This window comes from the organism of the source record quoted next, unplaced genomic scaffold (genome assembly GCF_019419815.1).
Source record: "Pyrus x bretschneideri cultivar Hongxiangsu unplaced genomic scaffold, Pyrus_bretschneideri_v1 Contig46, whole genome shotgun sequence".
Lineage (NCBI taxonomy): Eukaryota > Viridiplantae > Streptophyta > Magnoliopsida > Rosales > Rosaceae > Pyrus > Pyrus x bretschneideri.
Genome location: NW_025999783.1, coordinates 1,475,077 through 1,490,690, shown reverse-complemented (window position 1 = coordinate 1,490,690; position 15,614 = coordinate 1,475,077). Strand labels below are relative to the sequence as shown.

The following is a 15,614-nucleotide window of genomic DNA, read 5'->3' as shown; positions in this document are numbered from 1 at the left end:
TTTCCTTGTTTATGTCCATCGATTCTGTTTTGATTTGTTGAATCCAGAAGGCCGTAACCCAAAAAACCAAACTAGTTGAGACAACTTAATTATTCACGAGTCTCGTCTACCAACAGCTCGCAAGTCCAGAGGAAAGGAAAGCAAGGAAAGCCTAAGCAATATCTGATCCAACAGAAATAGCATAAACCCTGCTGCAGCACCTATGTTTTAACACATACAAAATTTCAGAGACTTGAAACGATAGTGAAACTTGAGTTATTACATACTCTTACAAAGTTAACTTCATGCCCAACAACCAGCGCATGAGGATCAATTGTAAGACTGGAGTTGGAGTTCCAAATAATGTCTGGTATACATGGAGCATCGCGACATGAGCATGCTGCAACGAAAGACAACACATGGGAAGATTTTCTGCCTTCTCCTGATCATCAAAAACAGTATCCGGCCCACAAGACTCAAATGACACATCTGATAACAGGTACAAGAGAAGATTCTCCCCGTGCTACTTCCAACGAGAACCGCCAAGTCTAATCACCTCTTCACCACCACCATCTCCCCTGGGAATCCTGTCCATACTGGTATCACCTTTTTGGTCACTTACATCCCCATAAAGATCCCTAAGTTTTGCCAGGTTGCTAGATGCAGATGTTCTATCCTTGGTTACATCTCTCTGTGGGCTCGAATGAAGTGTGCTGCCCGCTTGCAAACTCCGACTTCCACTCCTGCTTCTACTGCGACTCCGACTCCGACTCCTACTCCTACGGGAATGCCTACCGCCATCGCGGCTACTCTCATATGGATCCCTTCGGCTTTCTCTCTCTCCATATTTGGACCTCCGATCATAATCAGAACTTCGTTCTCTATCTCTCTCTCGCTCTCTTTCCTTATCCCTAACTCTATCCCTTGCTCTGTCTCGGTCCCGCTCTCGTTCCTTGTATCTTTCTCGATCCCGATCACTGTCCCTATCCCGATTGCGATCCCGGTCCCTTCCCCTGTCCCTGTCTGAATATTCTCTGTCAGGATATTCACGGCTCTGACTGCGACGGGTCGTTTGATCATCACTACTGGGTTTGTCAAAAGGTGGTGGCGGTAAGGTACGACGAACAGGTGAGGAGTCCCTTGTTGAAGCGCGATGTGGAGCACGTTGACCAAAGGAAACTGAAAGAGCAGCTTTCACAGAAGGTGGGCGACGAGCTGTGTCATCAGATCCATGGCGGGTAGCCTCTCCAGTAATACCAGATAGTTTGGTGGGGAGTTTCATCTTCTCAAGATTAGCAACAATCTGCCGCATAACAGGAACAGGGATGCGGGGGAAAAGGGTATCAAAATAGTACTGCAATAGCACAACAAAGTTTAATCACTTCAGCAACTATAGCAATGAAAAGTGTTATGTGGACAGCAAAATAGTATTTATAGTGCTGCATGTTAAGAGCAATTGTTGTCCAAAATAAGCTGCATCAGAAACTATGCAGAAAATGTGAAAAATTAACTATGATCAGTTACAGAAACTACCAATGTATATAAACTTACATATATTGTAAATCGCAAAGAAAATATATCATCATCTAACTTCGGCTTTGAACACCAACTAACAAACAATTCATAACTCTCTTGGACAGTTTCAGCATGGTGCAATTCAAATTCAGAAGAAATGGTATAGTTTTCACATGTTAAATTTAGACCTTATACAGTAGCACTCTGAGACCATGCTTCAAGACTCCGAGAAGAACATGTATTCAGACCTTAATCGCACTGTGATCTGGAAAACCAGCAGCTGTGACTGTAAAGGACTGCATCGGCGGAGCATTAGACAGAAGAATTTAAATTACTGTCCTAGAAGTATCACTAAGTATTTTACCCAATACTTTCTAGTCTGATATGTGTAAGTGTACTAAAAACACATTGAAAGTACATTTCTTTTTTCTAGTCAACCACTATTGTCTACTAGAGACAATAACTCCAAACAACTTTAGCTGGTGAACTTTCTCCTACCCACTTTAGTACTAGGTGTGGCATCTCAGCAGATGAACTCTTGAAACGAAAAGCTGGTGCATAGAGCCCTCTCATGCCACACAAGTAAATAACTGTACCACCACTTGATAACAAAAGAAACTGTAGCTTGATTCTTGGTTTAAATGCGAAGCTAGCTTCATATTTAGGGTACTTGTTCAACATTTCTGCTATATGGTGTACACGAATCTCAAATTACACCAGTCATGACTTTTTTCTTTCATTAGAAAAAAAAAAAAAGGATCACTCTCATTAGTGTATTTTGTTATAGATATCCTCTCCAGTTAAAAAGTGCATAAACTTATCCAACTAATAATCAGATAAAATTGATCGAAACATGATTTTGGAGGGAGATAATAGGCATATCTTGGAGAACAAAGAGCTCCCAGTTGGCAGACTAAATTAATAAATTATTGTATTTTTGGCTGGTTAAATGCTAGACATGTATGCAGTAGAATTAGGTACATCAGCATTCTAGATATGGTACAGCAAATGCATACAGAATAAATAATTAGGCTGTGTCTTTGTTGTGACTAGTACAACTGGCAGATCCCCACAGAGTGAGGGACGGGAGGGAGAAGAGAGATAGAGAACATAATTGTTTTCACCAAAAAAAAATTCAAATATAGTGCATTCTTCAACGAAACTAACCTGCCCAAGCAGCAAATCGCGCACATATACACCCATAGTTGTCATCCGTCCATTGGAACCAGGAGAGAATTCCTGAAACCAAAGCCAACACATAAATGAATAACTAAGGGAGTACAAAATCAATATGCTAACATAACAATACAAAATAAAAACAAGTGACAATTGTCATAGAAGTTGCATCAGTGGGAAATATATCAGAACCATACACAGATGAGATTAGGTGGAAACAGATGGTATTCACAGGATACAAAGAGTTATACAAATGACTTTGTGACAAAAAATAACATAAGAGAACAATAAAAAGTATTCAAGATATCCAATCCATGATGCACTCAACCGTGGATCCTATGGGCAACTCTGACCATTAATTGTTATCTTCTATCAATGTTGAGGAGAAAATCTCAATCAACTTTTAAATACTGCCACCCCACTTCCAGGCAGTACAAAATTGCTGCTCCTCTCTTCCTGAAATGCCATGGCACTAAACTGCAGATCCTCTGGTGAACTAATTTTCAATGTTAAAGAGAACCATTTAGACCAACTCTTTAACAGTGACACCCCTCTTTGGCAGTGTAATTTATTATGTCCAGAAGTATCCTTACATGTCAATGTATAAATCAAGACAAAGCCAAGTCAAAAAATTTGGAAAAGAAACTATAATAAAAGTTATCTCCTAATAGTAGGGTTTAGACACTTACCACTTGGAATCAAGGTTCTAAAAAACGCTTGGGGCTAGTCGGGCTGTGGGCTAGGGCCTAGCGCCTAGGTGGCTAGGTGGGGCCTAGGCGGACTAGGCAGATTTAAGTAATACATCATATAAATTAATTAAATTTACTACATAATATATAAATAAACATTGATACTATGTTATTTTAAAAAAAAATAAAGAATATATATAGCTATATATGTTAAATATGAGTGTATATGTAAAGTTCCAAAGTTGTATCATTTTGTGATCCCATATTGTTGGGCCTCTCAATAAAATAAAAGGTTGGCCCTGCATTCTTTTTTTTAATTAATCTTTCACCGACTCAGTTGTTTAAATAAACCTAACAAATGCTAGCTAAAGAAAAAGTTACTAATTGCTTAAAACCCTAACTAAAGCAGTCGCACCTCTCTGCAATTACAAACTCATCTTCTACAACCTGCTGCCCCACCCATCTCTGCAATTGCAGACTTACCTTCTACAACCCATCGCCATCACCCATCCCTACAATTGCAAAAATCTCCCTCCCTCCCTCCCTCCCTCCCTCTCCCCATATTCGACTCCTCTTCTAGCAAACAAAGAGGCAGACGGCAAGACTCGGGGAGACAAGAAGGTTGTGAGTCTCGCGACATAAGTTTTTCCCAGGCCGTGCCCAGACCGCCCAACATCCGCCAAGCCCGCCCAGGCGGCCGCCTTACACCGCATAATGTCCTTGCCGATTTAATGAACGATTTCGGGTTAATCACGGCGGAGCACCGCCGCCCACCGCCTAGACCGCTTTTTAGAACACTACTTAGAATGTTTATAAGACCCTTTCAACCAAGATGGTTAAATGACTGTTCTAAACTTTTTTTTTATTACCCATTGGATGAAAATCCAATGGTAATATTGTAATTTATGAAAATACTGACAGACAGGTGTCAGAACACGATTAATATTATATTCTAATAGTTGGTGTCAAAAGCAATTTACGTCCAATGCCCTCTATATGTGTGATCATCTATGCCAATAAATAGCTAGACCTTAAGAAAACACGGGCCAAGAACAAGATAAGCCAAGATAGTTCAAAAGAACTTCACAAGCACATACAACTTTACTACATGGATCTAAATTAGTAACATTTTCTACGTAGGTTAACATCACTTCATTTCAGCCAAAGGCATAACGAAAGCAAATTGAACTACTTCACTAAGTTGAAGAAGCGCCTGTGTCTCAAATTTGCAAGTGAAACGTATTTAACACTTACACACAAAGCATCCGATAAAGGAACCTACTCCATGTAATAGCAACTCCACCACTACCACAAATTCATGCCAAGAAAATTGAGACACAAGTAAATGGTTAGTACGTTTTGTGAAGAGAACAACCATTGGTATATAACAGCCAACAATGTAAGAGTTTCCAATCCATCAAAATTGGAAGAAAAAAAATAATAATGTGATTTTCAGCTTTTGAATTTTAAGAACCAAAGGACAGCTCTTATAAGAACCATAGGACTTTGACCAGAATCTTTAAAATTCATAAACCATTTTTTTGTTGTACAAACTTGCAAGGATGTTGAGAACCCTATTCATGCAGAAGCACCAAAGAATCATTCAAAACTCAGAGTCGGTAAACTGTAAACATAGGTTCCAAAAGGAAGAGAACCCAAACTTGTAGATGACTTATATTTTCGTTGGTTCACAGAAATGAAGCGTTAAATATAACATCTCCTAATATTTTATATTAACATATATACCTTCTATATTGAACACTATTTCCAATCTAATGACAGAAACATCTTAGTCAAATACCAGAGTTTTCCTTTTGTTAGGAAATCCTCTGTTTTTCCCCGAGAGAAACATCTTTCCCCATGTACAAGCCTTGACTACTACAAAATTATACCCACCAAGCCAAAAAGTATAATCTTGAAATGAACTCTGAAACCATTTACAAAGTGAAACAAAATTTTGTTCACGCTTCAAATTAGCCATTAGCTAATATTTTTACTTTGTGGCAACATTCCAGGATATACGACACACCACATGCCCCTTTTCATTACTTTCACCAGAGTCTTGTGTAGACGACATGATTCGATAACATAAAAGAAGTCCATGCCAGGAACATTTGATTATGTCTCAAAGTAGTTCCGTAGCTATGATAAAAAAAAGTAAGAAACTTGAAAACCAAAATACATAATCTATCATTTACCTCATCATCTTTAATATAGGGTTCAACCCAATTCCACAAAGTCTTTGGGTCTCCAGCATATCTCAAGTAGAGGAACCCCACCTGAAAATCAAATAAAAGTAAGCTGATTATCCATTAAGAAAAAATATAGCACATAACATATTAATGAGAAACATGGTCATCTCCAAATTCAAAACAACACATAAAATTGAGTATATAATGTCAGATTAACCTACATACCGCTCTTATGTAAGGTGAATCCTCGTGCTTTAAAAGACCGTGCATTTGCTTAACGGTGAGCTTCATGGTGAAGAACTTGTACAGCAGACAAAAGGCAGTGGACGGACCGCGGCAATTCCCGGTCATCCACGGCTCGACATGGTCTACTTGGTTGTAAATTTCATCAATGACTTCGTGGTACGTCTTTAACCGGTAAAGCTCCTTGAAGTAGTCGGAAGATAGAATGTTCATACAAAGCACCTTCTCGAGCAATGAGTCAATTGGTTTCCCGCATGTCTGTACCTCCATCCACGCCTACGCTTCTGCAAAATTCAAACCTTTAATTATCGACACCAGCGTTTCAAATAAGCGTAACATTATCGACATTAACGACAAACAAAATAAAAGACTCATAATTTGCCCTGCCAGCGGATTCGGAGACTAGGGTTAGGGTTAGGGAAATTAGGGTTAGGGTCACAAAGAACAACCTAGAGGAAAGCCAATTACTTGAATCAATATGGGGGAATTTCCGCCGAATTCACGATCAGCTGAGCAGCTTCGAATCCTCTTCGCCTCTTTCTCACCTTCTTTCTGAATCGCGACGTCGAGGCCCGAGGGTTAAGGCCTTCCTTCTTCTTCTTTATTATCTCTTTTTCTATGTTTTTTCATAAATAATTTAAATAAACAAATTTAAATGACAAAAGAAGAGAAAGGGTAACAAAAGGCTTTACAGTTGGGTCAATACGAATGGGCTTGTTGCTTGAGATTGGGCTGCTATTTATCATTCGGGAAATTTTTATTTTTATTTTTTGCTTAGGTTTTGTTTTGTTTTTTTTTTTTTCTTCGTGTTTTTTTATTAAGATTTGATTTCAAAAAATATTTTTGCGTTAAAAACGTTTTCAACCATTTTAAAAGTATTTTCAAATGAGCCTATACTTACGTGGAATGAGAGAATTCACAAAATCAGATAAGTCATCAATAAGTAAGGGAATTAAATAGGTATGAGACCAATTAGCATCCTAATTAATCTAATTCCTAGTTTTGTATGTATTTAACTACGGATTAACGTGTTTACTTATTTAAATTTGAGGAATAGATGAATGGGCGAATTGCGTAAGTTAGGAATATGGGCAGTAAGGAGTGGGAACCGGATTATCCATTTTTAGTTTATTAGATTCTTGATCTTGAAGGCAATATATTACTGAATTTAAGGTGAGACTCACATATAGTTTGATTCATATATGTTAATAAAAAGGGCATGAGTTGGAGTCACTCGTTTGGAAGTACTTTTAAAATAGCTAAAACTGTTTTTGATGAAAAGCTTTTGGAACCAATCTTTAGTTAAAATGCAATGAATATTGGAAAAACACTTAAAATGCTTTCGAAACCCAAAAATATTTTCACTAAAAATGCTTTTAGTCATTTTAAAAGCACTTCCAAACAAGCTATAACTTTTTATTTCATACTAATTTGTATCAATAAACATGTTATTAAAATTAGAACCTGTATACTCATATGTGTATGAATGAGGTTGTTTACTAGTTTTTCATTACTTATCAGAATTTAAATACTTTTAGGTTTAAATGTTCTTAAAAACAAAATAGAATAATCTATACATCATTTTATTTATTAATTTATATATCCTGATACAATTATATTTTTTTAAGTATAAATAGACACTTATTTGTACAATATATAATGAGTTTACTTAAATATGCCTAGACCGCCTAATCGTCTAGGTGCTAGGGCCTAGTCTCCGCCTAACCGTGTAGTTTACCAATAATGTGGTTTAAACTCACATTTAGCAAGAATTGAACCTAAGACTTCTCAGTTACAACTGAAGAAAAATATCACTAGACTGTAGTATTAAGTTGAGCGCCTATCATCTTTTAGAACTTTGTATATGTGTACAGATTTCTACATGTATATATCTTAAAAGTTTCTACATAAAATCCATAACATTGTTCGGGCACCACCCTAATTACCACTAAAATCGTAAAAAATTAGGTTCCATCACATGTAATGCACTTTTTTATAAAATTGCCTCCGATTGTCCTCTTTTATCTTATATTTTACAAGAATATTGATATTGTTATTTGTAAGGTATAAAGTTGTATTTTAACTTAAGCAGGGTGGATCTTGAAAGGAGATGTCTGCAGGTTGTACTACTTGTGTAGTGGATGCGCTCAGATAAAAAGTTTTTAAGCAAACCACCGTTTCAAAAGGCACAATCCCAATCCCATGCCCTCTACGGAATAAAGGTAAATTGCTGGTTTGGAAATTGGATTCATATGTAACCAAAAGTTCACAAAATTTCTTATGCTGGTCCAGTCCTGGCAGCAAACATGAAATAACGCACGGGACACGAACAATTAGACCAGTCCTGGCAGTCCAGTCCAATACATTCCATCATCAACCAGAAGGGCGCAGGAACAGCGGGGCACCAACCTTGTGCGCTGTTCGTTGTTGAGTTCAATCCCAAGCATCTATCACGCGTTCTGTTACACCATGGTGTGGTTTTATAGTGTTTTCTTTTTCTTATTCGCTATTATTATAACATTTCAGTCTAATAATGCATTGTCACGTGAATACAAATTTATACGTGACAACATATTATTAAACATGAACACTAGCTAATTGTAAACTTGTTCCATCTCCTCTCTGGTATCATTGTGATTGATTGGATTCGTTTAAGTATATACTTCATTGGACGCACGCGGGGATGAATTTCCTTCGCCTACAGTACATCCTATCTTCCACATCAAAACCAGCCATTCTTATTGGCTCAGTGCTGATGTTGTTCCGTTCTTGTCCTTGTTCTTCTTTCTTTTTTTTTCTTTTCTGTAAGGTCTTTGTCTAACCAATTAAGGAACAATAATGCAACGATGGCTATAATAATGCAAATCTTCCTAAACCCTAGCTGGTTGAAATCAAGATTCAATAATGCTTCTAAGACTATTTCGTCTAGTAGTAGTAACATTCTTATCTTTGCTTCGTTTGAAGATGATTGAATTCAAATTTCGTAGATTCATATTAAAAAATTAAAGAGAAAACGAAACAAAAATCATAAATTGGATAAATTCGGTGTACTCTATACTTATCATGATTCATGGTGAGCACATCTTATTTGTTAGAAATAAATGAATCCAAATTTGTTGCAAACTTACCTAAACAAACATCATCACATGATTTAGACCCAAAAGAAAAACATGTCACATCATTTGTTTTAGGTAAAATAATAGCGTTAGTGGGTTAGATGGTTGATTGTTAGGAAAGAGGAGAATTGGTGGGATCGAACTCGTACCAAATTGCATAGGTATAATTATTTTCCTATATTGTGGTAAAGCATCATCTGTACATTTATTACACCATAAAATGAACAAAATTTTACTATAATTTAAAATATAAAAACCTTCATTTTAATTGTCACATCCCGGCCCGGACGGGACCACTTCCCGGGCCCACTCCACCACCGTAGCACGATATTGTCCGCTTTGGGCTTACCATTCCCTCACGGTTTTGTTTTTGGGAACTCACGAGCAACTTCCCAGTGGGTCACCCATCATGGGATTGCTCTCGTGAGCTACTCGCTTAACTTCGGAGTTCCCATGGAACCCGAAGCCAGTGAGCTCCCAAAAGGCCTCGTGCTAGGTAGAATGGGAATATACATATAAGGATCACTCCCCTGGGTGATATGGGATGTCACAATCCACCCCCCTTAGGGGCCCGACGTCCTCGTCGGCACACCACGGCCAGGGTTAGGCTCTGATACCAATTGTCACATCCCGACCCGGGCGGGACCACTTCCCAGGCCCGCTCCACCACCGTAGCATGATATTGTCCGCTTTAGGCTTACCATTCCCTCACGGTTTTGTTTTTGGGAACTCACGAGCAACTTCCCAGTGGGTCACCCATCATGAGATTGCTCTAGCGCCCTTCTCGCTTAACTTCGGAGTTCCTACGGAACCCGAAGCCAGTGAGCTCCCAAAAGGCCTCGTGCTAGGTAGGGATAGGAATATATATTTAAGGATCACTTCCCTGCGCGGTGTGGGATATCACATTAATCGCTAAAAAAATCATGTTTTTAATAATACCGTATGTAAGATGAAAAACTAAAAATAGTCCTTTAACTCGTGTCCATGTCAAGTTATACATTACATGTCAAATTATATATTTCATGTCAAATTTAATTACTTTTTCATGAATTTATTGTATTTTTAGTTTGCATGTATTCTCCTTTTAAGGGATCAAACACAAAAAATTTGAAAAGCATTTTGTAAATCATAACTAATGTATAAGGCCTAATGAATGAATAATGTAAAACATAAAAAATGCAAACCGTAGCAAATTGATTGGACCTTATGGACTAAAACATAAAAAATTTATGATACCGAGTTTGATCTAATGGACTAAAACATAAAAAAAATACAAACCATACCAAATTGATCGTGCTGAATCTATTAGACCTAAATTATATAATGTATCTAATTTATCGGACATAATGTATTGGACCTAATTTATCGGACTTAGTGAACTAAAACATAAAAAATACAAATCGTACCAAATTGATTATACAGAATCTATCCGACCTAAACTATATTACATATCTAATTGACTATACCGAAACTATTGGACCTAAATTAGTGCATCCTCCACATGATATCAAATTTGAATAAATATTTAAATATAAAAAAAATAAATAAAACAACAACAACAACAACAACAAGAGGTAGGTAGTTATAGACGTAAAGATGGCATTTTTTAGACAATAAAGATGGAAGTTACTTTTATTGCTGATAATGAATATACCGTTATATTTTCAAACTTTGATGGTGGATGTTAGACTGTAGACAATAAAAATGGCATTCTTGTAAATAGTGGTAAAATTTGTGGTTGTATTATAAGTGATGTGTCATGATGCATTAAAATGAAGGATTTTTTTTAGATATTGAAAGCCTTTCAGGTTGTATTTTAAAAAAAAAAGTCTTTGACAAGTCCTCATCTTTAAAAGCCCCTTTAAAATATTTGTAGTTGCAATGATGAAGAGAATTTATCATCCTCGTTCTAATTCGTCTCCTAATATCACAATTTTGTAAAAAGAAAGGGTAATATTCGAGAGATCAATTTTTTTTTAAACCAAATGATGTGATTATAAATTATTGGATTATTAACTAAGGTCGACTACCGTACTTATATTTTTTATTGGTGACACATTATTTAGTTTACAAATTTAATTTAAAAATTGAGTAATGCTATAGGAATTAAATTTGTAGAGTTTGCAAACAAAATTTGTAGTACTACGGTCTAGTGGTATTCCTCTTTACTTATAAGTGATAGTTCTTAGGTTAGATTCTTGTCAAAGAAGAATTTGAACCCCATTATTGTTAGTTCATTGTCAGACAAAGTTCATCTCTTCCCTTTGGTGTAGATTGTTCAAAAAAAAAAAAATGATGTGTCACCAATAGGGAATGAGCACGTTTATCGAAGTTTAATTAATAATCTAATCATTAACTTCCATGTTATTTATTTTACAAAATTTAGTTTACAAATCTAATCACTCTAGCATTACTCTTGAAATTTCAAGAGTAATGCTAAGGAGACTACATTTGTAGACTAAATTAGCAAATCAAATGAGGTGTTAACAATAAAAAATGAGCACGTTTATCAACGATTAAGTAATAATCCAATCATCAACTTCTATGCCATTTAGTTTACAAAATTTAGTCTACAAATTGAGTCTCTCTAGCATTACTCAAAATTTAGGGTAAATGACCAAAAACTACCTTAACTATTAGTCTGACAACACTTTCATACCTCATTTTTTTTGAAAAAAAAAGGACAATGTCATACCTCATCTTAAGATTTTGTGCCAATGTCAGACCTCCGTCAGTTTTTCTGTTACTTTTTTTGTTAAATGCTGACGTGGCCAGAGACATGACCCACTCACTAATCCAACTGGATTAAAAAAAATAAAATATATTTTTAATAATTAAATATTCAAAAATTTAAAATTAAAAAACTAAACAAATAAAAAATGCGTAGGGATACGGGCCTTCCTTTCTTCCACTCGCACCAACCCTTCTCTCTCTCTCTCTCTCTCTCTCTTTATCTTCTCATGCATCTCTCTCCCACTCTAACTCCCTCTTCTCTTTACAACCACCGCCGCAGACCAACCCTTTTCTCTTTCTTCTCTTTATCTTCTCCCGCATCTCTCTCCCACTCTAACTCCTTATTCTCTCTGCAACCACTAGCGTCGAGGAAGAGAGCAACGAAGAGAGGGAGGAGAAGGAGGGTCTGAAGGCGAAGAGAGCGGAGGTGGGAAGGAGATAAGGGTTTTGACGGCTAAGAGGAGGAGGAAATAGAGAGGTCGAACGAAGGATAGAGGTCAGAGGAGGTGTGGGGTCGACGACGAATCAGACAGAGGAGAGAGGTTGGAGGATGGGCTGGGTGGAGAAAAGGAGGGTGATGGGTGTGTAGGAGGGGAAGGAAATCTGGGTGTGAGTTTAGTTTTTTTGTTTTTTTTGTTTTTTTTATTATTTTGGTGTGGGATCTAGGTGTGGGCTTGATTTTTTTGGTTTCTTCAGTAGGGTGGTGAAGATGGAGGAAGAGAGGCGGCAATGGGGTGGTGAAGGAATGTTGGGTATGGAGGGACTAAGGGAGGGATGGGTCGGGTTGGGAGGTGGTGGTGAGGGAAGGACAAGTGCAAGTAGGGAGAGGGATGGAGGAGGGAGACCGCATCCCAGAGAAAGGAGAGAGAGAAGAGAGAGAGAGGGTGGTGGAGGAAGGTTGGGGGGACAGGGAAGGGTTTGGTGGTTGTCAAAGAGAAGAAGAAAAATGGTTGGTGCGGGTGTAAGGGAAGGCCGGATCCCGTAGGCCATTTTTTGTTTTTTTTTTAGTTTTTTAATTTTTTTTAATTTTTGAATATTTAATTATTTTTTAATCCAGTTGGATTAGTGAGTGGGTTTTGTCTCTAGTCACGTTAACATTTGACAAAAAAAGTAACAGAAAAACTGACGGAGGTCTGACATTGGCACAAATTCGTAAGATGAGGTATGACATTGTCATTTTTAAAAGATGAGGTATGAAAGTATCGTCAGACCAATAGTTGAGGTAGTTTTGTATAATTTACTCTAATAATATCCCTAGCATTATCCAAAGAGAGGAAGATGAAATAAATGCATTAATGATGATATAGTTTTAGTTAGAAATGATAGAGATATAGAACCCGTTTAGATGTGCTTTCAAAATAATTGAAAGCGCTTTTAGTAAAAATGTTTTTGGAACCAATCCTTAGTAAAAATGTAAGCAAATCCTGGAAAAACACTTAAAGTGCTTCCTGGAAGAAGCACATAACTGGTGCTTCTTATAGAAATCACTTTAAGTGTTTTTGGAACCCAAAAACATTTTCTCTAAAAGTGATTTCAGTTATTTTGAAAGCACATCTAAACGAGCCCATAGATACCAACATATGCAATTGTCAGGTTTAATTTTGGTTGTATGTTTGGGCAAGAATCTCAAGAAAGACGCCCCTCCTCCTTTTGCGCCTACAAAACTACAAACTCTCTCGCCCTCACGCCGCCAAGATTCTTCCCTCCCTCCGCCTCCTGCTACCACTCCCGCCTCATACACACACACACACACAAAAAAAAAAAAAAAAAAAAACAGAAAAATGGGCCTCCTCTTTCTTTTTTTCAAGCCCACCACCCCCGCCACCTTCTTCCTCCTCCTCCTCCCCACCCTCCTCCTCTCTTTTATCACCAAACCCACTCGCGCGCACCCACACGCAGCAGCAGCAGATTCCCATCTCTCCACCCCCGGCTTCGGCGACATTGCCAGCTCTATCAACCCATCTCCCTCACCGCCCCATCCTCTTCAACCCAACAACGCGGGCCCCACCAGGTCCTCCTCTCTCCGGCCGAGCATAGCCATAATCGTCGCCGTTCTCACCACCGTCTTCTCCGTCGTCTTCCTTATTCTCCTCTACGCCAAGCACTGCAAGCGCGGTGGTCTAGTTATCGTCGGCTCAAACTCCAATTCCGGACCCACCGGACCCGCCCCACGTAAAAACTCCGGCATTGACCGCTCCATCGTCGAGTCCCTACCAGTGTTCCGCTTCAGGTCCCTTCGCGGCCACAAGGACGGGCTCGAGTGCGCGGTCTGCCTGACCCGGTTCGACCAAACCGAGGTCCTCCGTCTCCTGCCAAAATGCAAACACGCGTTCCACGTCGAGTGCGTCGATACGTGGCTCGACGCCCACTCCACCTGCCCGCTCTGCCGGTACCGGATCGACCCCGAAGACGTCCTCTTAGTCGACGACGCCGCAAAGCTGTTGCATCCGAAGAATAGCGATGTCGTTTTGGAGATCGAGAACGACCCGGTTTTTCGTCGGATTTCGGGGCGGCACTCGTTCGCCGGAGAACACAGACCGGGACATCATCAAACCCAAACGTGGTCGTTTCGGAGGTCGCTGGACAGCTGGACGGCAATCCGAATGAAGAGCGAGCCGGCCACCGTCGGATGCTTCGACCGACCCAGAAAAGATGGACTCCTGTTGGGTCAAGACAGGACGAGGTTGGAGCACCAGATCATCGTGTCTCCCACCGGGTCGGGGTCTGATCCCGGTGGGCTCCAGCAGAGATGGAGCGACGTACTGCCGTCGGATCTTCTGTATCTACGGTCAGAAATGATCATGAGCGAGGGCATGACACGTCAGCGGGCGCAGCAGAATGAGAAGAGTAATGGGCAGCAGGTGATTGCGGGGCCCGCGGCAGGAGGAGGGCCCGGAGGGATTGATGGGAACAGGAGATCATGGAGCTGTGGTGGTGGCGGCGGCAGCGGCGGCGGCGGGAGCGTAATAAATTCGAGAAGCGTGTTGGAAATCACGGGCCTGAGCAGGTTTTCGAACAGAGCCACCGGGGGCAATGAGAGCCAACAGGAACAACAACAACAACGACAGCTCAAGCTTGTGGCCAGGTGGCTGGCCTGGGTTTCTTCTCTCTCGCGACCGGCGATACGGACGGAGCGTACTACTATTCCCACCCCCACTGCTCCACCGCCCATTTGCTAGCTTTTTTCAGGTTATTTTTTTGTTTTAAATTTAGTTGTTTATTCGTTTATTTTTTATAGAGTTACTCAGAAGGCGCCAAAGAGAACTGAAGGGAAGCCAGTTCACTACCTTCCAAAATATTTTTTATTTTTGTTCACCAATGGTGTGAAATTGTAATTTTCGTTTTCTATTTTATATTGGTAGAAGGGATGGAGGTGTGAAACACTGGGAGACATTAGACTAGACACACGAGCAGAGGGATAGATATTCCAGACAATCACGGTTAACGAAATGACACGTGCACTTTTTGTGATACGGGGATCTTGCCAGTTTCTTTTGTTTTTGCTCCAATTGTATATACAAGCACTTGTTTTTCTCTTTGATCTGAATATATAGCAAAAATTTCTTTTAAATGTATAATTTGCTAACGCATTGACACTTTTATACTGTTTTACAGTTTTGTCTCTTCGACCCACACTTCAATTAACTCTTCAATTCTTTTTCAGCTTAAAATATTCTAGAGCCCATATTTTAGTTTCCAACTCTTTATAAACAATATTTTCTTATTAAAATATATTGCAGGTCAATTTGCCAACTTCAAAAATAGCAATTGACATTGGAAATATGCAAGGCTAGTTGTTAATTCTTTAATTTATTAATTGGAACGCTACCTCCGTTTCAAATGCATTGTTCTTACGTGTCATAGCAAATCTAATTTTACTACCCAATTACTACCTTCTTAAGAAGTGCTCTTAAAAAAAAAAAAAAAAAATCTTATTTTGCATCAAATAAGCAATCCATTCGCACTAATCC

At 38.9% G+C, this 15,614-nt stretch overlaps 2 protein-coding genes across 6 annotated transcripts; one reads left to right on the top strand and one right to left on the bottom strand.

Moving 5' to 3' along the window:
* Nucleotides 1-163: 163 nt before the first annotated feature.
* Nucleotides 164-6,426, bottom strand: LOC103937797 (pre-mRNA splicing factor SR-like 1). Of its 5 annotated transcripts, none has more exons than XR_007252088.1 (6): nt 6,263-6,426; nt 5,777-6,078; nt 5,558-5,638; nt 2,662-2,733; nt 1,683-1,790; nt 1,192-1,333 (listed from the first exon to the last, which is right to left on the bottom strand). XR_007252088.1 is itself a non-coding variant. In XM_048567736.1 (6 exons), the coding sequence occupies exons 2-5, from the start codon at nt 6,062-6,064 to the stop codon at nt 1,712-1,714; spliced, it is 489 nt and encodes a 162-aa protein (XP_048423693.1). In that variant the 5' UTR covers nt 6,065-6,078; nt 6,263-6,425; the 3' UTR covers nt 1,192-1,333; nt 1,683-1,711. The 5 variants fall into 5 exon arrangements, 4 of the variants coding, with proteins under 4 accessions (XP_009346035.1, XP_009346036.1, XP_048423692.1 ...); XM_048567736.1 differs by having other exon boundaries at nt 1,683-1,759; nt 6,263-6,425; XM_009347760.2 differs by lacking the exon at nt 1,683-1,790 and having other exon boundaries at nt 164-1,333; nt 6,263-6,424.
* Nucleotides 6,427-13,126: 6,700 nt separating this feature from the next.
* On the top strand, nt 13,127-15,216 carry LOC103940659 (RING-H2 finger protein ATL43-like). Its single transcript, XM_048567768.1, has one exon. The coding sequence runs from the start codon at nt 13,224-13,226 to the stop codon at nt 14,820-14,822; it is 1,599 nt and encodes a 532-aa protein (XP_048423725.1). The 5' UTR covers nt 13,127-13,223; the 3' UTR covers nt 14,823-15,216.
* Nucleotides 15,217-15,614: the final 398 nt, after the last annotated feature.